The sequence below is a fragment of the Photinus pyralis genome, unplaced genomic scaffold (genome assembly GCF_008802855.1).
Source record: "Photinus pyralis isolate 1611_PpyrPB1 unplaced genomic scaffold, Ppyr1.3 Ppyr1.4_LG1, whole genome shotgun sequence".
NCBI lineage: Eukaryota > Metazoa > Arthropoda > Insecta > Coleoptera > Lampyridae > Photinus > Photinus pyralis.
Window position 1 is genome coordinate 50,102,321 of NW_022170249.1, and position 23,550 is coordinate 50,125,870.

At 34.8% G+C, this 23,550-nt stretch overlaps 2 protein-coding genes across 5 annotated transcripts; one reads left to right on the top strand and one right to left on the bottom strand.

Annotated features, from left to right (window-relative positions):
• The first annotated feature begins 1,188 nt into the window (after positions 1-1,188).
• LOC116159131 lies at positions 1,189-2,840 on the top strand. Of its 3 annotated transcripts, none has more exons than XM_031472060.1 (4): positions 1,189-1,997; positions 2,088-2,455; positions 2,508-2,623; positions 2,671-2,840. In XM_031472060.1, exons 1-3 carry the CDS (start codon positions 1,744-1,746, stop codon positions 2,612-2,614), a joined length of 729 nt encoding a protein of 242 aa, XP_031327920.1. In that variant the 5' UTR covers positions 1,189-1,743; the 3' UTR covers positions 2,615-2,623; positions 2,671-2,840. The 3 variants fall into 3 exon arrangements, with proteins under 3 accessions (XP_031327920.1, XP_031327921.1, XP_031327919.1); XM_031472061.1 differs by having other exon boundaries at positions 2,677-2,840; XM_031472059.1 differs by having other exon boundaries at positions 2,508-2,840.
• On the bottom strand, positions 2,780-9,788 carry LOC116159130. 2 transcript variants are annotated; one of them, XM_031472058.1, is made up of 15 exons: positions 9,374-9,788; positions 9,026-9,207; positions 8,447-8,511; positions 8,176-8,389; positions 7,933-8,115; positions 7,431-7,874; positions 4,538-5,679; positions 4,323-4,474; positions 4,190-4,273; positions 4,104-4,133; positions 3,674-3,703; positions 3,564-3,617; positions 3,176-3,232; positions 3,067-3,123; positions 2,780-3,021 (listed from the first exon to the last, which is right to left on the bottom strand). In XM_031472058.1, the coding sequence occupies exons 1-15, from the start codon at positions 9,417-9,419 to the stop codon at positions 2,843-2,845; spliced, it is 2,919 nt and encodes a 972-aa protein (XP_031327918.1). In that variant the 5' UTR covers positions 9,420-9,788; the 3' UTR covers positions 2,780-2,842. The 2 variants fall into 2 exon arrangements, with proteins under 2 accessions (XP_031327918.1, XP_031327917.1); XM_031472057.1 differs by having other exon boundaries at positions 8,176-8,511.
• Positions 9,789-23,550: the final 13,762 nt, after the last annotated feature.

The window sequence follows — 23,550 nt, forward strand, 5'->3', positions numbered from 1 at the left end:
TGCAAATTTTACTCTAAGACCATTCTCCTAAACGTAGTTCAAAACCGCAGAACTGGGTCCGGACGGACGGACGGGCGAAAGAACAGATAACAATTGCCCTTTCTAGATATTTAAAAAATATCGGATACCATTAATCATTGATGTAAATGGTGCAACTAGCTTTTTTCCAGAATATATGGGGTTGGTTAAATTGGCACAAGATTTGCAATGTATAGTGTGCTTAACGCAATTTATAATTTGCGGAATTTGCCATCAGAATGGCGGAGGTACTTTTTCTTACGATGGTCAATTTTATTTTTTTGGTTATTTAACTACAGAATTATTTTCTAGGTAACACAAAAGCACTGGGGTTACTAAAGTTATTCAGTTTTCAAAATAGTGTTTTGGATACAGAACACAGGCGTGAATTACTTATAATATAACCTATAAAGTGTAAACCTTACCTATCTACCAATATGTGGAAAACCGGCTTGGAATGATTATTATCAATTAAACCGTAAAAATGAACTTAATTAAATAATAATTAGTTAAGTTTAAAACATATCACGCTTTATTTTATTCGAATAAATCATCCTGGTAAAAGAAAATCTTTGATTGGTAATGACATTAATAAAAAACAATCTTTATTGAAACATTCCAAATTGCAAAATGACCATCGTGAGAAAAAATGATTATATACCGTTCTGCGATAAAACTAAGGGTTACGTTAAAAATATCATATTCAAATTCCTATTAAAAGATATTTTAATCATTTTATCAAATTAATGCAGCGGCTCCAATAAATTGAAGGACAGCATTGGATTGGTAATGTATCTGGAATAAACACGGTCATTCATCGGGTAGGTATTTCTCGAAAACAGAAAAATGTTTTTGAATCTCAAACTGAAAGTATGCTTAGTAAAGTAAATAACGTCCAAAAGTGTGGGTCAGGACAGGTAACGGTTCCCTATTGTCAAACCGCATTCCATTAAACAAATGGTCTGCGCGGGCGGAAATCGACTGTACTGTTGACCTTCATATATAGGTGGTGCCACATCGCATATATGATTCTGCTCATATACAGGTGCTTAAACGTAGCTTTATCTCATTCAAAAGCCGGGTGCCGGTACGTCGATTTGTATTTGGGTGCGTTAACGTCGATTTACCAATATATATATATATATATATATATATATATATATATATACATATACGCAATAAGTAGTCACTTCCGTTACACAAACTGGGCGACCTGACTTCCACCAAAAGAAATACACCTAGATTTTTTTTCAGTCTATTAATAAGTTTAGGGGGATGTGCTTTATCAAGTTTTCTAAAGAGGGGAAGCGATTTCGCTTGTTTATTTTTAATATATATAATATATAACTGCAGTCATATTCTCTACCAATTCACTTCCGGTAAATGTGTAATATCTCTCTCGTTGTCACTTCCGGCGATGTTGCCACTACCTTTACTACTAACATTTGGGTAAATGCATTAACGTTTTACTCTATATTTTATAGTGAGTGTCATAATTAATTATTTTGGTGTCAACGAACATATCGCAAGGTAAGTGTAGGTACATGGGTTCAAGATGTACTGAGTCGATTATTGTATGGGATACTAATGTGAAGTGCATTTTCTAAGTTGCACATAATGATAAATTAAAAAAACGTTTCACCAAAATTTTTTTCACGTTTATAGGACTGTGTTCTACTGATTGGCCCACATTTCGTTATCATAACTGCAGTAGTGCTGTAGTCTATGTTTTGCAATGATTATGGTAAATTTGATATATCGCCATCCCCTAATCCAAACGGCTTTTGCATTGTAGAATTTTGTATGATATTATTATTTCTGCTTGGCTTTGTATTTATTAAGTTTTGTCCTATAATTGGATTTTTTTTCTGTTTGGGCATATATATTATTAATTGTTCTTTTTATTTATTATATTTTTCTCCATTTATGGCACTGTTCAGGCGTGCGGCAACAGCGACGGTCATTGGCACACCATGGGGGTAAGTTCTATATTTCATAATTTATAGGCATGTGTTTAGATTTTGTTTATGTTGTTTATAGTTTTTATATACTTAAGGACGTTTTTTTAGGTTAGAGTCGGATAGTGTAGTCGCTACATCACCTTTTATGCGCTTCATTCTGCGGTATTGTTCTAGCGTAGGGCATGATTCCAATATATGGGCATTGTTAGTGTATGATTATTATTATCATTACCATTGTCATTATCATGATCATCATCATGATGATTATCATACCATTATCATTGTCATTATTATCGTCATCGTCATGATCATTATCATCATTATCGTCATCATCATTATCATCATCCTCATCGTGATCGTAGTCGTGGAACATGATCATTATCATTATATTTTAATTTTGTCATATTTTTCTCCGTTAATAGCCCTGTTCCGGCGTGTGTTGACAGCGACTGTCATTGGAACACCGTGGAGTGGAGGTAAGTTCTACATTTGTTCTTTTTATTTTATTTAAAAGGTTTTATTTTTAAGTGACCGCAGCTGCTTTACGAACTCAACTTAACTTAAACTTCAGACCTAGAAGGACCAATAAAAGCTATAGCATATCCTGTTTAACACATCAAGGTTTCATACTATGATGCACGTGGGTAAGTCAAATTATGCCATTCGTTTTGCAGCTACCTATGTGTTGAAGATCTAGGTGCGTATCTACCAAATGTATATCAATCTACTTACTACCGCATAAGGTCTGTCGACTGTAGGTGCACAACATTAATTGTACTTAACTAGTAATAAAACAAACATTGTGGAAGAATAAAATAAAAATGTATTCTATTACGTAAAATAAAGGTAACATTTCTTGTAGTTTATAGTCCTTTTTTAGTTTTAATCAAATGTTGTAGCTTTGATTTGGTTACAATGACGCTTCTGTTTATTCCATTTCTTTCAAGAAATTCCTTTATGTCGTTCCCTGCTGGATAGGTACCTTTATTAATGTAGACACTGAACTCTTTTTTTAATAAATGAAGTTCCCGATTAGACCAATCTGGAAATTTAAATGTAGTAGTTAGCAAATTATGCTAATACTTACAGGTTCTCTGTCCACTTCTCTTTGGAACTTCAGCTACACTATCAGCGTCAATTAAATCTGAAAGCGATACCTATGTATATTTGGTTTCTTACTTCATAATCGAAAGTACCTGATGGTCTGTCCTGTACTATCCGAGATGTTTTTGGTGACGCATGGATCGGTAAATCTGAAAAAAAAATGTGTTTGGCTTAGTTTAATAGATATTTATGTATCAAGTACGCAAAATACCGTTTGAGCGAACAAATCGGTATTAAAGACGAGGCGACAGAGGAGCCGAGTCTATAATGAGATAAGTGCGCTAAAACGTTTTGCGTACGTGGTACATACAAAATTTTTTGGTAAAAGCTCTAAAAAAATAGTCTAAACTCTACCTATATGTTCTATCTGAAGTTATCACACTTTAAGTAGGCCGTTAAAGATTTATTTTGCGGACTCAAATGGATACGGAAAGTAACAATTTTGGAGAGCGTGTACCAAAAATTTATTTAGGTACCTACCTGATGGTATTTGCGGTACTGTCCGAGACCTTTCATTAGCTGCAACAGTTATATCTGAAAACGATATCAATTACATTTAAATTTCAATAAATGCTAGTTGGCAATGGTACCTGATGATAATTCCTCTTGGGGAGAGGAACCTAAAAGTATTAAATGTATAGATAAGTATTGTTTTAAATTAAGGGCCAGTTGTATAACGTCTGGTTGAACTTCCGGTTGAAATCAACCTGCGGTTGAACGTCAGTGATTGGATAAAATGTCAGCCATGATGAAAATAAGGCCCATGATTGACGTTCAACCGCAGGTTGATTTCCACCGGAGGTTCAAACTGACATTATACAACCGGCCATAAGAGAAATCCATTCCGCTACTACTGAAATAAAAATAACCGATCCAAAAAGCCGAAATATCCATCTATCAATACATTTATTCGCCAAATAAATTCCTTAGTTACGATTGTGCTAATGATGGCTTTATTGGTAGAATAGGTTATAGGTGATGGATATCTCGGCTCTTTAAAGAAATAGCATTTCTACTTACAGGGACTTCGATTTTCTCGATCATTCACATCTGAAAGTTCATAATATAGGTAAGTAAATGAAGGTTGTGGAAACAAAAAATAATACCATTAAATCCTGTATTTACAATCTCAATAGATCTTTCGTTTGCATAAAATCCTGGAGGCTCCTCACTTCTTTTATTTATTGTGCCTATAAATATTTTAATGTTTCACAGTAACTGAAATCTACCTAAATTTACCGTCAATTTTGTCTTCCTCCGCATATTCTAGGTTAAAATCTATATTAATCTCTTCCAACGACTTTCCTTTATATTCGATTGGCATAGATCCTTTCTCCATCATCATCAACAATTTTGACACCTTTGCAGTTTGGTAAATGTCAACCGGTAATCTAATACATTTAAAAAAGGTAAGTAGATGATATCTGATGTTTCAGTCGTTGCTTGTTACTTACTCATAAAACTCATCGTGAGTCTTTTGAGTATGCCCCATGAAATTTGCAAACTGTTTTGCCTCTTCTGGTTTTAAACTTAAAATTTGGGTTACAGTGGCAATCTGTTTCCGCAGGTTGTTACTTGAAATAGCTTTAGGGTTTTCAATTTGAATTTTTTTGCACAATGCCCGAATTGCCACATCACCTTTTCCCCATTTAATCGTACTGTCGGGCATGGCAAACACATAGTCATTGTTAGAGTCTAATATGTACTTGTTTCTCTCCGCTAATAAAACATTAATCATGTTTTGCAGTTCTTCAGGTATAAGTATGACAACAGCCCTCGAACCTTTACCGCTGTTGAGTACTCTCTTGTATTTTTGGGTCAATGATCTTTCCACATCCGTAAGTACATGGTCGAAATCTGTGTAGTTGCTCTTTTTATCTGATTTGTAGTCGCTGATCTTAAGATATTGAACGTCACCTATTCGGCGACGATTAAACAAAATTAGTAACGATAAGACACATTGTATTAATAATTTAAATGCGCGTTTATTCTCTTTTAAAAGTAGCTGGGATACGGAGTCATTTGCCAACTTAGTCACTTCGTCTCTAAACTTTTTCACGTCGCTCACCAATGGTAGTAATAGCGGCTTTTTCCAACGCTTTTCTTGAAGATCTTTATTAGCTAAAGACGAAATTTCTATGGTCCATCGCGATTCAACCAGTTTCTTAAAATTCTTAATATTCGTAAGCCAAACCTGGGCATCTTCCGCCGATTTACATCTGAAACCTTTACTTTGTTTTAATACCAGGTGTGTAAGTTCATCGCATGCTAATTTTAATGAGGTTCCTAGATGCATAGCCAAACTTGGAGTTTGAAATGACTTCTTTTCGTGGTCAAAACCACTAATCTTCCGAACTGCCATTAATACAGTATCGAAGTGTTTAGGATGCAATATATCTTTAAAATTAGCTTTATTATTATTGGTTATCATGCGAAAATTTAATAATATCCTTGAAAGTTCACGCATTCTATTACTGCATGAATAGGCCATTCTTTCACGCCTATGTTTTTTTAAATAAGACTCGCCAAAATTGGCTATTAAAAGATCCTTCTTCGCTTCAAAAGCAATGTCATCTGGTTTCATTATGTCAAACACCTAAAAAATCCTTGCTGTAGTCCAAATTCTAAGCTCTAGGAATTTCTTTTCAAGCCATAAATTGATAAATCTTAATATACATGTACAGGGTGTCTCTAAAAGGTCTGTACAAAGCGCTAGCATGGGTTCTTGGTATCAAAATAGGTCAATTTAACCCAACTTACCTCTATCCTTCGGTTAGGCGCTATCGACCGTCAAAGATCTTAAAAAAATCGTATTTTTTATGGTTTTACGGATTAAAGTAAAGTTCGGGATGTGAATGTCTCATGTAAAAAGGGTCTTTATAATATCATTTTTTTAAATTGTAGCTGCTATGTAGATGGTAAAATACTGGCCATCCACATCTAAAGAGGTGTAAAACTTTTTAACGGTCATATTAACAGTTCTGAACTTTTACCCACAGTAAGACAGTTTAGTTTCAAGCATTTTTTGTCTCTTGATGAATTTCATTATCTGTGATGGTTTACGAAAAAAAAAAACTAAAATGATGCACGACATTTACAATAAGTATGAATGTTGCAATAGAAAATATCTGTGCAAGTTGGAAATAGAGGTAGGCTATGAACAATCGCATTGGTAGTGATCCCATTGCCATACATCATACCCCAGATCATACCTAAACTTTTTTTTTTTTTGGTAAACCATCACAGATAATGAAATTCATCAAGAGACAAAAAATGCTTGAAAATAAACTGTCTTCCTGTGGGTAAAAATTCAGAACGGTTAGTTAAAAAGTTTTTTTATTTTACCATACCACCTACACAGCGGCTACAATTAAAAAAATGATATCATAAAGACCTTTTTACATTCACATCCCGAATTTTATTTTAATCCGTAAAATCATCTTCCGATAAAATAAAAAGTACGATTTTTTTTAAAGATCTTTGGCGGTCGATGGCGCCTTACCGAAGCACTTTTGGATAGACGTGAGTTGGGTCAAATCGGCCTATTTTTATAAAGAACCTATGGTAGCGTGTTGTACAGACCTTTTAGAGGCACCCTGTATAGTCTTCGCATACGAGCATTATATGAGCAAACTTATTTTTTATACGTAGATTGTAGATACATTGGCATCTTGTAATGCTTCTCCAAGATTCAAAGAATAATTTTACATATGAAGTTCTCAATTTTTTAGTTTCGATTTTAATAGGGATTTGGTTGAAATATATGGAACTAAAATATATTTCAACCAAATCCCTATCAAATGATAATACCAAAATCTGAAGTTCCTACGTAAAATTTGGTTTCTATGCATCAGAGTTTTGCCTATTCCCCGACCAAGTTGGTAAATAAGTAAATGATGGTTTTTCTTAAATCATCCAAAATTTGTATTTCAAAATTCTTTCTTGCTGCATTTGTGAGAATTTTATACCTAGAAAATTGAATGTTGTTGAGATTTCTAAGAGACACACGCGAAAGGACGGATAAAATACTCGCACCACTGTTTCTTAATCTATGAAAAATATGGTAATAAAACTTCAAGGAAGAGTTCAGTAGAAGGGTAGAATCTATCAGATTTCAAACTCGGAATTTTGCGCTCTTCCGATTTTAGGTGACTAGTTCACACATTTCTTTAGTAAAATGGGCATTAACGATATGACACATTGTACATCTCTTAGATAGCTCAGCAACATTTAATTTTCTAGGTGTAACATCCTCACAAATGTCGTTCGCATATATTATTGTTTTATTTTGCAGTGACTAGTAACTTATGGCTTCAAGAGAAATGTTACATTTTCAAGGTAATTTACCTGCTCTTTGACATTTAACTTGGAGAGAACGTTTGTAGGGTCCATAGCGCATGCAGTCACTGTTTGTGATAAAGACAAAATTTTGCTTTGATTCTTTTCGGAATCTTTTAAAAAACACGACTTTACATGGCGTTTTAAGTATTGTCTTGCAAATATTCCCTTGCAGTACGCGCAAGGGTAGTACTTAATTTTAATTTTCGGTTCCTTTACCAATTTTCTATTAGGGCGAACATTTCCATTTATAAATAATTCAAAATTAGTATCGTTACGTAAAATTGCAAAAGCACGGCGTCTTTCTTTGCTGTTTTTTGGCAATTGAAATATGGTGTGGACTTCTTGTTCACTACCATGATTTCTTTTAACATGCCGCATAAAGTTCAACGTGTTAATGTCTTCCTGGCAAAACTTGCAATGTACCACCTTCTTCTGGTTTTTCTTTAGCCGCTATTGAGAACATACTAGGTAAATTTATTCAACACACTACCTACCCGTTGATGCATACCTTCAGTACATTTGATAACGGTTCACGAACATTGTCTTCAATCTGAGGTCTAGCATCTGCACTTACGTGTGGTGATGGATGCTCATTTTGACGTTTGTCGATCATTAAAGTATCATTGATAAGATTAGTATCACCAGTATAAGGTAGATTGTTTAAAATTGATATGCCACTGTTAGTATGTTTCTACAAATAATCCTAAGTAATAAATATCTAACAATTCAACATCTAAAAGATTAGGTATACCGTGAAAATGGATACGTCCTGGTGTATAATTATACTACTACGACGTATATTTGCTAGTTTACCATGTGAATAATTTTCGTTACCCTCCTCGATAACGCTTTTAGTGAGATCATACGATACCTCCGAATTAGTAGATGTTGTATCGTCACTGTTCGGTATAAAATCGCGATCTAGATAAGAATCATCGACCGACGGCTCTGACCCTGATATGTGGCTGCAATTACAAGCGATTAAACCACAGGGTTTTGATACTGGCTGAACATTCTCAAACTTTTCCTTAAAATCGGTTAACTTGTTATGGTGCCCATCATCAAAGTTGCTTTGATTTATCCAATCCTGTGGAAAAATAGCGCATGTACTGATGGTATGGAGGGGTACCCATGCAAATACTAAATTTCAAGCGCCTACGACCTTTCGTTCAAGAGTTATTGTGCATACGGATAGACGGACGGACGTAGGCACGATTTTATGAATGTCCTATCTGGTCCTTACATAGCTAACATATATTGGTCAAAATCAATATATTCATGGCCAAAAATTAACTTGGGTCTCGATACGATCATTGTGACTCTTTTTGAACGAAATTGGCGCATTAATTGGCTAAATCCATGTGATCACAGGAAATTCATACAATCGATACAATGATTTACAAATTTATCGAGGAACAGCATTTTTCGGTTTCCATAAAGAAACTGACGGATAAATGCGCATTGTGATTAAATTTAAAGTGATTAGTCAGAGAAACGAAATCTTCACTCCGCATTTTAGGAGTGAAAATAGTACCTTGCCTCTGATTTCAGGAAAACTATGTTAAAATTGTTTCATAGATAGAAAAATAATAAGATCTTACGATAGTTTTTGCAGTACTGCTGCATACATCCAGTGGTGGCTCCAAAGGCGGAGTAGAACTTTGGATGTTCAAAACATCCGAAGATGTGGGTACATCACAATTATCTTCTGGTGGCTCCAAAGGCGGAGTAGAACATTGGATGTTCAAACCATCCGAAGATGTGGGTACATCACCATTACCCTCTATATAGAAGAATAAAAAATAAACACATAATTAAATGGCAAAACACGTCATGCTGTTTGTTGCTAAAAATTTCCTTTGAAATAAGAGTCAGAATGATAAACCGTTATGAATTTAATAATACAATATCAGCAATTCTCAGTTAAATATAGAAATACATCCACTTACCCTTATTTAGTACAAGTTTAAGTAATTTTCTTCCTCTGGTTATCATGACAAAATAAAACTTTACCGACAAATTTAACGGACGTGTTTACGTTAACACCACGTATAGCAAAATGTATTTGGATTCACAGAAACATGGATGCCAAATTTCGGATGTGACATGGTACACTTTATATGACGGAAGTAACTACGTATAGCATATGAAAACCATATAAGCGATGGTGGCGATAGTGGCATATATGAGAACTAAGTCCAAACTTAACCGATAAGTTTAACACGTAGCCACTTCCAAGCTATTTTTCTTATATGGCATGCCAATGACCTCTATAAGCGAAATTAGCTAACAACAAGGAAAAACGTAGTCACTTCCGAAATTGGAAGTGACTACGTAAAAATGGAAGTGACAACGAATGTTGTGTATCTATTTTGGAAGTGACTTCGTATATGTATATATATATATATATATATATATATATATATATATATATAAACAATCAAACACAAATTCGGAATAATCCTTACCTTCGGGATGAAGCGGACGACTCAAATTAAATTAGCTAAACACGACTTGTTGCAAACTCCGTAAGTACCCAAAAAAATTACCGCGTTTCCAATTACATAACATTCCGTCGTCGAACGGCATCAAGACAATCCCCAATCTGTTTTCTGCAAGCCAACCAAACGGATGCTCTGATTTTTAACCGATCTACATCAGCAACAACTTACACAGTGACCACCAAGTTACAAAATTTCCATCTTGCCGCTATAGTTCTACAAGAAGATCTCGAATCGTGCAAATTCCGAAAGCTTACGAACGTAAAGTAAACCAATAATCATACTACGGGCAAAAATCATTCGTGACCCAAACCCCTACTAGACTTTAAAATTTTCAATACATAACCAAATGATCATGATATGATTGTCGAAAAATGTTATAATAATCCTGTTTAAAATTGTTCATTCAATATATGAGTATGAGAAAAGCTTAGAAGTTTATATCTACAAACTTTTTTTCAAGTACACGTAAATCCACAGCGTTCAATTCGAATACACTTTCAAAATAAAGGAAATGAACCGCAATTGAATAGAACAAAATTACATGAAATTGCTAAGGAATGTTAGAGTTGAAATGCAACAAATTGTGATAAATGAGGTACTTTCATATTCTTTCAGAAATGCACTTCATGTTCGTTTCTAAATTCTATAAATAGTTTATTCGCGCTTGATGTTTGAAGCACGATGTTTACGTGCATTTATGTCAATATTTTGTCCTGTAGTGCATAACAATACATCTTACACTGAAGTTTCGTTGTAAGGTAACGCAATGAATAAGTGGTAAGCTGCAGCGTTTTGAATAACGTGAAATATATACTGTAAAGAATTCCCTATGCCGTCACAATTTTATGAAGTAAACAAACAAAATATTATCAATTGTTGTCTTATCCAAACCCATTCACTTTTACCATACCTGTCCATTTCATACGAAAATAATGCCTAACAAATAATTTCTAAAGATAAAGCAACACCTGCGAATTTTATCAACATCATCATCATACTGAACGAAATTAAGTGTACCAGAAGGCGTTTTTACAAAAACATTATATATGTATCATACATGTTTCAAATTTACTGCACATTGATACTGTATGTTGCATGTATACAGGGTCAATTATTATGGAAACTCAATCTATGAGGCTCATTATGGATTTGGCTAGATTTAAGTAGTAATGCATCCTTGGGTTAACTTAATACACACCTAAACATAGACAAAATCAACTTTTGTACATTTTTACGTTCCTTTATTTGACCTCTCATTTTTAAGAAATCACAATTTATGAAAAGAGCTAATAAATAGTACCTACACAATAATTTTCAACCTTTAATTTAAAATTTAATCGTTCTAATACTTGACGTATTAATACGACCTTGTCACATATAAATCGCATGGCTTCAGCAAATTTAACTATACTGATCTCTGCACAAACACCACGTCCATCATTAAACGAACCTTTAAGCTCAACTTATTAAAACACGGTTGATTGATTGTTTTTCAACTGTATTCTCTTGTCTGCTGTCATTTTGAGATTAATCCACATAAAAATTTAATTAAGTGATGAGTTACTAACGTTCAGCAGATTTTAAATATACATTAAGGAAAGATGATCTTCCTCCTAAAGAGAAAATAAAAATACTTCTTAAACGAGAATATAATAAGCTAGCTAATAGAAAAACTGAAATGGAATAGCCTGAAACTGAAATTAGATACGAAAACGTGGAAAATAACCAATGTATCTCTTACAATATTATTTTCAAACGAAGTGCACATTAATTTTGGCGCAAACTAGGTACATACGGAATATTTAATTGTTTGTACATTACCAACAATTCTAGGATATTCCTTTTACAGTTATACAGAAGAAAATAGGATTCATTAAAGTGAAAACTACTTTCAGTTTACATTATTGCAGCGTATAATGAAATAAAACAAAAACGAACGGAATTTACAAAGTTTGCTTCTTAGGAACTTGTTTAGTCGTCTTGAATTTTGTTGGCTACTCAGGAAAGCTGCTTTTACCCGCATTTTAGATGTGCTAAAAAGGTGGCAAAATATGTCAGTTTTTTTTGCACAAACTTAGAACATTTCTTGTCAGTTATATGATAATGCCACAAGAGCCATTGCCAACTCATAGTTACTTGATAGTGTTCTTGCAGCTAATTAATTAAGGTAATATTTATTAGTTTTATACAACTCTATCTTACGAGCAGTATGTGCTTCAAGAATGCACCTTCTCCATTAGGTTTTGTACGTACATCTAAGCTAGTACTGAAGCTTCTCACCTTTAAAGACATCCGTTTCTCATTTTTCGTGACGTTCCATTATAAGGGCGAGTGATTCTGAGAACATCGACAACCGTTTGACAGGTAGCCATTTTGTTTGAGACATGTTGTTTCGTCACTACCTGTCATTCTCCCTTCGCGGGAGTCTGTGTGTTCATTGTCTCGCTGTCCGTTCTGTCGCCTTCTTGTTTTCGTCCAGTTGTCCTCGTTTGCGTGCTGTGTCCGATGCTCGGTCATTTGTACTGAGCTTTCGTTTCAGTCGGTCACCTGAAGATAGTGCCCTCCTTTGCAGTCTTAGCAGAACGTGTTCAAAAGTCCTAATACTTGTAAATTACTGTACTATAGTGTATTGATATATATATATCGGAAGTTTGACCTTAGAAGAGACACTCGTTGAAAGCCTTGACATTATTTGGCGCCTGTTTGGAAAAGCTGTATAAGTCAAACTTTACCACTTTTGAGAAAACCGGCGATAATGACTGTGCTTCTACGTAGTCGACTTTCATCAGAGTCGGAATCGGGGTAAATATTAGGTAAGTCGTCTTTCGTAACCAGATTTTCATAAAATTCTAGGAATGTATCATTTACGTAAGGCAACAGCTCCAACAAATTTTTCTTTTTGTCACTATTTATAGGATTCGGTCCTTTGTAAGACAGTGGGACTGTCCATGACAACCATTGTCTCAATAATCGTTGCCGTTTAAGCTACGCTTAAGCTAAGTTCTGCTAAAATTTGTCGGTGCAAACGGCCATTAGACATAAGCCACATGCATACGAAAATTGTCCCTTTCCCACAACCATTTCCGAATGCGAACTCATTCTATGCAACAAAAGCAAATAAACCTAGAAATAAACACAATCAGTTTTCATAACAAGAACAAGTCAATAACGATTGAATGTGTGCCATAACGGCCTAGTGGTATACACGGCTTGCAACCGGGGGGCCCGGGTTCGATTCTTTGCATGAACAGTTTTTTTTCAATTTTTTTATGAAAGCAGTAATGACGCCCAATTGGTCATGCTAAATCTGTCATAATAACACCGTCGTAGATTAAACTTTTAAAGGCAATTGCCATCCTGCGTAAGGAGACTTAAAAGTGAGATGAAATTTGGTGATACGAATTTGACGTATGCAAATTATAAGATCCAACCAATTTATTTAAATTTAAAATCAAGAACATGAGAAAATCCTGTAAGTAATTATAAATAAATAAAGAACTACTAGGGGTGCGGTCATAAATTGACTTTGATTACTATTTTTACTGAGATTACTTAGTACCTATGGTGGTTCAAATTTACTATTTTTACTGAAGGCATTTCCTTAAATTTTGACAGACAAATGTACGCATGCGCCAATTTTACTGAAATTTACTTTGTTTACTGATGTGAAAAGGTAGTGTAATCAAAGTAAAAGTGTAAACATAACCTAAAAAAATGGAAATGGCGAACACAATGGAATTTTTATACTTAAATTATCTGAAATGTGACTGGAATTCTACATCTGAATATAATGCAACAACGTTTTCTAGATAGTTTTGCATCCTTACACCTTGCCTTACAGAGACATTTTGCTTTGCTTTGCTTTTTTTCGCCACAACTCACTTATTACCATAATCTCGTCTTCGTCTGAACTACTGCTATCAAATATTTCGTGAACAATATGAAATAGCGGTATAAATTCGTTGGTAATTTCCATTTTTAATACACAATAAATTTTGTGGGTTATGTTTTCAAAATTTCAGAGATTGTAGCAAATCTATCGATCGCAAATTAATTTTACTCATGAGTACTTGCAGTAAAAAATAATTTTTGACCGCTTTACTTCGTTTGCTTTGCTTTGATTACACGATTTACACGTAGTAAATTTACGACCGTACCCTAGGTAGCAGGTGATGGAAATAAACTACCAACTATTTCAAGAAGAATATCAACAATTATATATATAATTAACTGGTGGCGAATATTACAGCTTCTGCAAGTAACAAAAACCAAAAGACCTATTGCAAAAAAGATGATTGCAAATTGACACAATGGCGAAATCTGCTTTGATTGTGATATACATATAGTGACCGCATTTACCCACATCGATTGTATAAACGAAAAGCTATTGTTTACTTGACACTCCTACTTAGATCTTACCAACTCCGCCCATCTTAAACAAAAGTTTCAATTCGCTTTCCAGCAAAGTGTTTGAGTCCGTTAATGTAAAATATTGGGGTTGAACAAACGGAGAAACAGTTTATTTGCAACTTGAATTATATTGCCATTAAAAATAACCCTTGCGCGTAGTAAGTTTAAACCTAATTAATAAAATTAGTACACGCTTCGGCTGTATTCATTATCTTGTGGATTTTACTCAGTAAGTACATATTCGCCGGAAATAAACATAATACACACGAGCGAATGCTGACAAGTGACAAATTACTAAGATGCCTAGGATAACAATGCAAAAGAGATATTTACTGCCAAATTCATTAATCACATTGGATATCGAATAATATGTAAATGCGCGCAGATATATCATTATCTTTGAAATTATAATCCTTTCGAGGCAAAAGTAAAATATAAAATGAAAGTTCTTCCCTTGGAATAATATATGTTGGCGCAATATTACAACGTTCTGTACTAAGTGTCAGTAGAGTGCTTTAAATGAAGCCCTCGGGTTCTGAATCTCCCCACTTAGCTACCGATTGCTCTGTAACATGGACCGTTTTCTAGATGTTAACACGGGCGGAAGAGGTTATATGTGCCAAAGTGATTGAAGATTGCGTCAATGAGTTAATCTCGAAGCAGAATTTCAACTGACCACATTAATGCTACGGGAACGTACCAGTTAACAAGGGTTAAATGGTTATTTCGAACATTTACATGCGATTCCTAATATTATTAGTGCAATCCGATTCCTGCGAATTTTATGTAATATTAACCACGCCGCGCTTCTCTTGATAGGAGTTTCAAAAATATGTGCGAAGGATTATGCTTAATGGTGGTTATTTAAAATTCGTCGACTAGTTTCCGAAGCGCAATATTATCAGCGTGAAAGATAAATGTGTTATTAAAGAAATTTGCATATTTATATATTCCAAAATCTGGAATTCCGCGAATGGGTAAGAACATGCGGTGCTGCATCTGAGGATGTGGTTTACATCGCATTAAAAAATTTCAACTTTATTGTAATCAAGTTTACTCGCAACCGTCACGACGCAAAAGAAAATATCTTGCAGCAAGATGTAAATTTGGTTTGGGAAACTTTTACATTAATATGGCAATTGCTTGTTTCGTAGTTTACGAAAGTTTACGATCTTAACTTGATTATGAGTACAGAGTTTCTCCAAATGATATAAGGAAAAGGAACATTTTCCACAACGTTGAATGTCGGTCATGTTAAGGTAATCTAAGCATGAACTGAATGTAGGTACAACATACATCTTTCAAATGAATAAAATTCCAGAAAAGCAAGATTAGATGTGCATATAAAATATTTATTATTTTTTAAATAATATTTAATCCTTAAATTATAGTAAATAATGATACAAGTTCGATATAAACATCATAATAAACGCGTGTAACGTTAAAACCAGTAAGTACTAAGTACATGTTAAAATCGTTATTATTGCCCACAAATTGTTGGGAAAAAGAGAAAGAGCGTTATATCAATGCAAAAGACATGAATTTGATGCATTTTTGGCGACCAAGTGTATTTTGCAAGTTTAAAATAAATGGTCGTTAAAAAGTGGTGATAATACTGATGATCCTTCGATATTTCGTTGTACCGGTTTATTTTAATAGAACTGGAAAGGATTAATTTTCAATTAGTTGGATTATTTGGTACTTATCATTTTATTTGATCTCCTTCTATTTATGTGTACAGGTCAATTTTGTTGTGACGCAACCGAAGTTATAGATTAATTTATTTTTTCTTTGAATTTAGTTAACCCCAAATCATTAGGGAGTTAGTATCTTGATGTGTGGAGGACCAGAATCACTTATAATTTTGAATTCAATATACTCGACCATTCAGTACTGTTTAAGTTTTATTATCGACTAGTTAGTACAAGAGCCAGCGACAGAGAACCCTACGTCATCGAGGAATTCAAGAAAAATATTATTACTATTAAGTAGGTTTGAAAGAGGAAAAAACAAAACCGCCATGTCTGCCAGGCATATCCTGTTAATTAATTAAGTGTACATAAAAAATATGTTACTTACGCCATGGCGGAATTGGAAAAAAAATATATGGGATTATTGCTGGCAACGAGCACATCACACAAACATATGTGTGCCAGCCGATTCCCCGTGCTGAATACATGTCTACCGGGCGTAAAGGGGTCATAAAAACAGTCGCGCTTACGTCATCACGGAATTTAGTAAATTTTGTTTAAAATCTAGATAATGTCTTCCCTAACAATACTCTGCCGGGCAAATTTCTGTGCCAAAGTAATGTCTGCCACTTTTTATGAAGCGACTTTTGGTCCCGAATCATGTCATTTGATGTTAATAAAAATGCGGTTTTCATTACTTTTTCGGGTTAATTTCTACATTGACGTTTATGAGTATTATTACTGCACTAAATCATGTAATCTCTTCAACTGCAATTATTTCGAATTTTCAAATTAAAATATAAATGTTTTATCAAATTAATTTTGTTGGATAAATAATTATTTATGTAAAGATAAGATAGACATTCGTCTTCTCTGGGAATCGTTTTCGGTAACAATTTACTAGAAGTTTGTCTCAGTTTGGCTAAAGAAGTCTTAAAAAATTATACCCAAAATTCAAGAATTTACTTGCCTTACAGCATTAAGGGCATTGACAATGTTGACAAAGGGAGATTTCAAATTTTTGAAAAAATGTACGCCTCCAAACGAGGTAGTGAGAAGTTGATGAAAAAAATAACAGGTTTCGATTCGAGTCTCATTCCACCATGCTTCAAATCTTTGTACCAAAAAATTCTTAGAACGACGTATGTTTCTGCTATGTGGCACTCTTCGACTCTAATTAAGTGTGCACTTTTCAATCCGACAGAAAATGGGTGGGAAAAGAGTACTGGAACATTGCGACCACATTGGTATGCCGGAAATCTACACTCCTATCCGTGGAAGATGTTTTAGTTGTACAGAGAAAAATAATGACGGCGACAGTGAAATTGCAAATGAGTCCGACGACGACACGGAAACTGACCACTCTGATAATGAGGAACCATAGAAAGTTGTCATCTCATTACTTTTCAAAAGATGATACTGAGAAATATAGTGTGTAGATTCATCTCTAATTTGAAGTAATTGAAATGTATTGAATTGAAAAATGTTGAATCGAAAACTAGTTTTTTGTAGGCCGCCATTTGAATTTGAATTGAAAGTGTCACGGAATTTGTTTGTTTCTTAACAAATAAAAAATTATCTTTTCTGAATGTAACAATGAAACTTCTTTGTTTCCTAAACCTTAATGAAAAACAGTTTACAGCTTGAAGTTTGGAAGCTTGAATGAATGCTTTTTTGACAGTAAAATGAAATATAAGGTCAAATAGTGAAGTAATGTTGTATTTATTAAAAAGAAACATGTTTTTATATGTTTATAAAAATGGTTATGATTTTATGAAACATAATTTTTACTATTATTTATTTATTTGTTTGTTTATGTATTCAGCACGGGGAATCGGCTGGCACACATATGTTTGCGTGATGTGCTCGTTGCCAGCAATAATCCCATATATTTTTTTTCCAATTCTGTCATGACGTAAGTAACCTATTTTTTATGTGCACTTAATTAATTAATTAGCAACAATAAGCACAGGATATGCCTGGCAGACATGGCGGTTTTGTTTTTTCCTCTTTCAAACCTACTTATTAATAATATTTTTGTTGAATTCCGCGATGACGTAGGGTTCTGTGTCGCTGGCTCTTAGACTAAGTGATTTTCTATGCCAAGGAACGGCCAATGGAATCAGTTTTTCTAGGTCAAAGACCATAATAGTTATTAACGTCATTAGGTCGATATGTGTCAAATAACGGACGCGGTTGAATTTTGTAAACCGAGGCGTTAAGTGACTCAAACCAATGTAATGATTACAATTCGATTGTATCGAAAACCAATATGTGATCAAACGTTAAATCATAATATTATCTAGATGAAGATAAAAGATGATTGCGCAAATAATAATCTAGATAAAGGATAGATGATGTATAATTATCTAGATAATTCAAAAGATAATCTTAGAAAAATTAATGCTAAGTACGTATTTTTATGTGTAAGTTTAATGTTCAAGGTTTAGATATGAAAGCAGTAAGTAGGTACTGTTATTAGCAGTATTTACGAAGCTCAATTTCCTCATACCTGTACATTCATCAACGAAAAAGCAAAATAAAAATAACTAAGTGGCACGTTGGTAAATAATAATCTTGATTGATTTGATAAAACCATTAAGTCTTAAAAGTAAATTTCTTCAGATTGCTTCTGAAAGTTAACAGCATTTCAAAATGTTTGTCGGTAAGTTTACTTCTGCGTGGAACCAGGATTTGAACTCCTGACCTAAATAATCGTTCGACCGGTGCTGAGGATGGTATAGTTGTGTTGTTTTTCAAAAATATTTTCTTAACAATTGAAAAAGATTCTAACATTGTTAAATCTTTCTTTTTAGAGTTAAAATACACTTCCGCCTCAGAATTATCAACTTTTCTGATCGTGTTTTCAGGTCCTTTTTCATTATTATTGTGGGCCAGCGATTGCTAGAAAAAGTCAGCGCTGTCATCTGTTTCCGATTCACTATCTTTTTTCGAAGTGTTCGATGCCAAAAGAGTAAATTCAGCAATCCACTTGGTTTTGAATTTAGGGTGACTCATAGACGACAAAATGAAAGCTTTACTTTCAGTTGGGTTATTCTCCATGTCGAACAGGTGTCGGAATCTCTGTTCAATCCCTGCCATTATCGCCAATTTCAAATGAGTGCAGTAGAAAAGAGAAGAAAGCTCAGTCAACCTGATGCGTAGAACGAATAAAGTAGGAGCAACAAACACTAATTCACCTTGTAGTTTATCTCATGCACAAGCCAGTGGTTGCATCACTCTGTAGTACTCTTCAATGAAATTCCATTCTGTGCCCTTTAGTTTTGGGAGTTTCAACTTTGAGAACAATTCGCCTAGTTTATCCTTTTGTTGCAAAATTTTGTTTGTTGCATCATAATATGAATTACATCGTGTCATAATAGGCACAGGAAATTTACACTTGCATAGTTCGTATGTTAGGTCTGAAGCGACGGTACTCCTGCTCGTTTGGTTCCAAAAACCCTGAAGTTTCCAAAATGTAGAGCGATAAATCTTCTTAGTCAGTTAATTTATCCAACAAGGCTTTATTGGCACCAGGAGTTCAACTAAGTTGAGAGTGTGTACAGCACACCTCATATGACTTGGCAAGATAATTTCTTCTCCCTCACCACCTGATGATTCCGGGTCATCATCATCATAAGGATGAGCAGTGCCTAGAATGGGCTCCAAATTGACCACTTGTACATCTTAAATAATATAGTCATTTTTATTACCGAAAAATAAAAACAATGGCATACCTTCAGAAGTTTCTGCATTCGCACTGCAATCATCATCATCATCACGGGATTCGTTACAGACAGGGGCAATGTTTTCATCTTCCAAATACCACACTTCATTGTCAAGTGCATATGTGCCATCGCCATGTCCATAAACACAAAATGCCTTAACAAAATTTGAGGCATTATCTGTTACGATATGTGAAATTTTAGAAATTCCAATTTAAAAATCATTTAGGACAGACGTAATACAAGTATCAATTGCAATTGAATGTAATAAAAGTAGTACAACAGGTACACAATACAATTTTAGGTTTTGTTCGACTTAAACACCAAATAAGCGACACTTCCATGTGACATACATTTTAATAACACCACTTTTTGAAGCGTATACAGTCTAAACTTGAATGCATTAGGGAAGAAGAATGGCGTAGAGATGGTTGCATGTGGCAGAAATCGATTTATCTGTATCGACCACCGAGAGGGGAAACCCGGGCACTTCCTGCATGTTTCATATACCAATTGGTTCGTATCGACTACTGATTAACTTGGAACGCCTTTTTCGTATGAATCGCCGCTTAGCATCCACCGCCTAATACGGTCAAGAGGGGAAGGAACATCTCTCGCATTTTCCATGGATCGCTGCTACGTTAGCGATCACCGATTAACTTGGAACGCTTTTTTCGTACCAACTGCTAATATTGTCAATCTCACTTCAACGTGACACCCTCGTGTTACTCAAATATTTCCAAATCACTGGAAGTCAAATAAATGTTATTTTTATGCGATTTTGAATGCAATATTTACCATTTATCCCAAATTTTGTAGGTGTTCAAAAACCTCCCTCCCATCTCTGTTAAAAAATCTCCCAACAGTCTCTTATCTATATGACTGCCTTATATCTATCATACTGGTATTTTGCAAATCCTACCAAGTTGTACACAATAACACAATTGGTGCCTAAGAGAAGCTAATGATAGCAACTTACCAAAATTGTGAATCACAGACGTAAATTTTTTAATCGGAGAAATTTTCGCAGCTTGGTGAAGGGACGCCAAACGAAAAGAAATTTTATCAAATAACAATTGATAATTTGAAAATTTTGAATGTAAAATTTTCAGTGATACCAACATGGGAATAGTTAAGTTATGCATGTGAATTTCAAACGTTAAGATGTGTGCGTCTCAATGATTTTTTTATTGTGTTTTTATAAATCTATACCCTCCCGGACCTTTTGGTGCTATAACAAGTCTAGGTTATACATTTTGGACTCCGACTGAACTAGCTCAATGCGATCCAAGGTTACACGTAGTGTTATATGAAGGACCAGCTCATGTTACTAGAGTACAGAGTGGTACAGATGTTATTATCACGTATATGGTCGATGCGGGACCGAAAGTGTTTGGTCTTAGAACAATAGGACACTACACGCAATGTATGACAGATATGTACCAAACTGAACATCCAAGACTTGTTATAGCACCAAAAGGTCCGGGAGGGTATAGATTTATAAAACGACACGTGCCTACTGCAACTCTAGATCTGATGACCTATGTGAACTCTAAATTCGTATATGTGGAGAAACAACTCCATAAAGAGATGTCCAATATATATCGCGAGCTTTCTTTACAACGATGTATTGTAGAGAGGAAAACATTATTACAATTATTAACTTTGGCTGTCTTATCTCCTAAGGACTGTGCTTATACTTATACTGAATCTCCCGGATATACCGTCATACATGCTGGAGAAGTGATTCATATAGCTCAATTCACACCAGTTGAGGTCAAGCTACGACACACATCAGCTTGTTACTTAGAGCTTCCGGTTATATACAATAACAACAGTTATTACCTGACACCAAGATCTCGGTTATTGCAGAAATATGGGACTGAGATAGACTGCAGCCCTATAACTGGACCTCAGTATAAAATTGGAACAGTGTGGTCCGCAAAACCACGCCGTAAAACAACCTGAGATATTACGACCACAAAAACCTAAAGAATGGACGTTTTCACAATTATCATCACTAGCTGATAGTGGGATATATGATACCAATGAATTGTCAAGACTGGGACAAAGACTCATGCATCCATATGAAAGAGAAGCTATTACAAATTACATTACACGAGTTATGCAACACGCAGACATCGAATCTCAAGATCTGAGTATCTATGACCTGATGGACCCAGGTACTCTATCAGACCTTACACAAAGCGTACTCGATAAGTTGTGGGGGTGGTTATCCATCTTAGGACAATTTACATCGGGTCTATTAGGCCTCTTCTTAATTGTCAGAGTATGCAAATTTCTGTTGGATACTTTACTACATGGAAGGGCTCTGTATATGGTATATGGTTTAAGCTACGCATTGCTAGGGGCTTTTTGGGACAGTCTCACCACTTACCTTCTAACAAAAAAGAAGAAAGAGAACCCTAACTCTGAAGACATCATCCAACTTAAGAGTGAGAATGATGGTTATGATGTTTCTGAAACCCTTCTTAAAGAAACTATTGTAACCAGACCTGCACCTAGTGCTCCAAAGCACCTCACTTGTCTATATCCTCCATTACCTCCGAAACCAAGCAACACCTTATTGAAACCAAATACATCTGCTTCTATTAAATATTCATGCCCTTGATTGAGGTTTGAATAACTCAGTCATAGATATAAAGGCCTTAAACGAACACTTAAGTATAGATTTATTGGATCCGTCTTTTATATAGATATATGTACCATACAAGTTTTGCATATATGATAATCTTACAACACAATACATCAATAAAATAGTGCAAATACTACAGGAAAATAATATTGTTTTAAAAATGATCTTTTTGTCTATTTGGTTGTTACTAATGCCTTTGATTGGAACTAATCAAGGGGCCGTCATAGGATATGATTGCACTTCGTTTCAGATCAACATTACCACCATCAGTCTAGAATCTGTTGATCAATGTGCGGAAGACACTGTATCAAAAAAGGAGGAGTTTAGTCAAGATATACAGCTCTTACAACTGGCGGAATCCTATCCTATTCACGTGACACAATGTAAGGTTCACGTTTTGAGATTAGTGTCCCATTGTGGGGCCGCTAGTGGAATGAGCGCAATGTCTGGAGGTTTACATCAGTATATTCTAGAAACAACTGCATCTGACTGCGAAGTTATGCATAGAACTAGGAGGTATACTAATGCTGTAGGCGACATAGTGGATAATCTAAAATTGAACGGGAGTGTATCGTTCACAAGCACACTTGCAGGCACCATATCGAACGGTGGATCATGTTCTGGTGCAAATTATAAAGACTCGTTTGGCGATTGGTCATACGTTGTAGTACAAGCTACTTACACAGTCACATTAACTGACTATGATGCAATTTTTGACAGCAACCAGGGTCGAGTCAACCTTCGAAGTGGAGTGATGTGTAAAAATACAGGGTCTTGTATGGATTTAGAACTAGATTATTATGTCTTTCTCCATTCATAGACTCCGACAATATCCTACGAGTCGGGGGGAGGCTTGATAATTCTCCTTATACTTATGATGTTAAACACCCCATACTGCTCTGTAGCAAACATAAATTAACGAATATGATTTTTGAATCGAAACATAAAGAGCTATGCCATGCAGGACCTCAGTTATTACTTGCCAACATTAGACAGAATTATTGGCCTCTTAATGGCAAAAATTTATCCAAGTTAATTGTTCACAGGTGTGTAAAATGCTTTAGGTTCCGATCACAACACGTACAACCCATCATGGGACAGTTGCCATCTGTTAGAACTGAACTTCAGTTTCCTTTCTTG

Coding starts and splice junctions, on each gene's coding strand:
- LOC116159131 (XM_031472059.1), top strand. CDS start 1,744: ATGTTTTGCAATGATTATGGTAAATTTGATATATCGCCATCCCCTAAT. Junction 1,998..2,087: donor GTCATTGGCACACCATGGGG/GTAAGTTCTATA, acceptor ACGTTTTTTTAG/GTTAGAGTCGGATAGTGTAG. Junction 2,456..2,507: donor TGGAACACCGTGGAGTGGAG/GTAAGTTCTACA, acceptor TTTATTTTTAAG/TGACCGCAGCTGCTTTACGA.
- LOC116159130 (XM_031472057.1), bottom strand. CDS start 9,419: ATGATAACCAGAGGAAGAAAATTACTTAAACTTGTACTAAATAAGG. Junction 9,208..9,373: donor TAAACTTGTACTAAATAAGG/GTAAGTGGATGT, acceptor TCTTCTATATAG/AGGGTAATGGTGATGTACCC. Junction 4,274..4,322: donor GGAGGAAGACAAAATTGACG/GTAAATTTAGGT, acceptor AAATATTTATAG/GCACAATAAATAAAAGAAGT.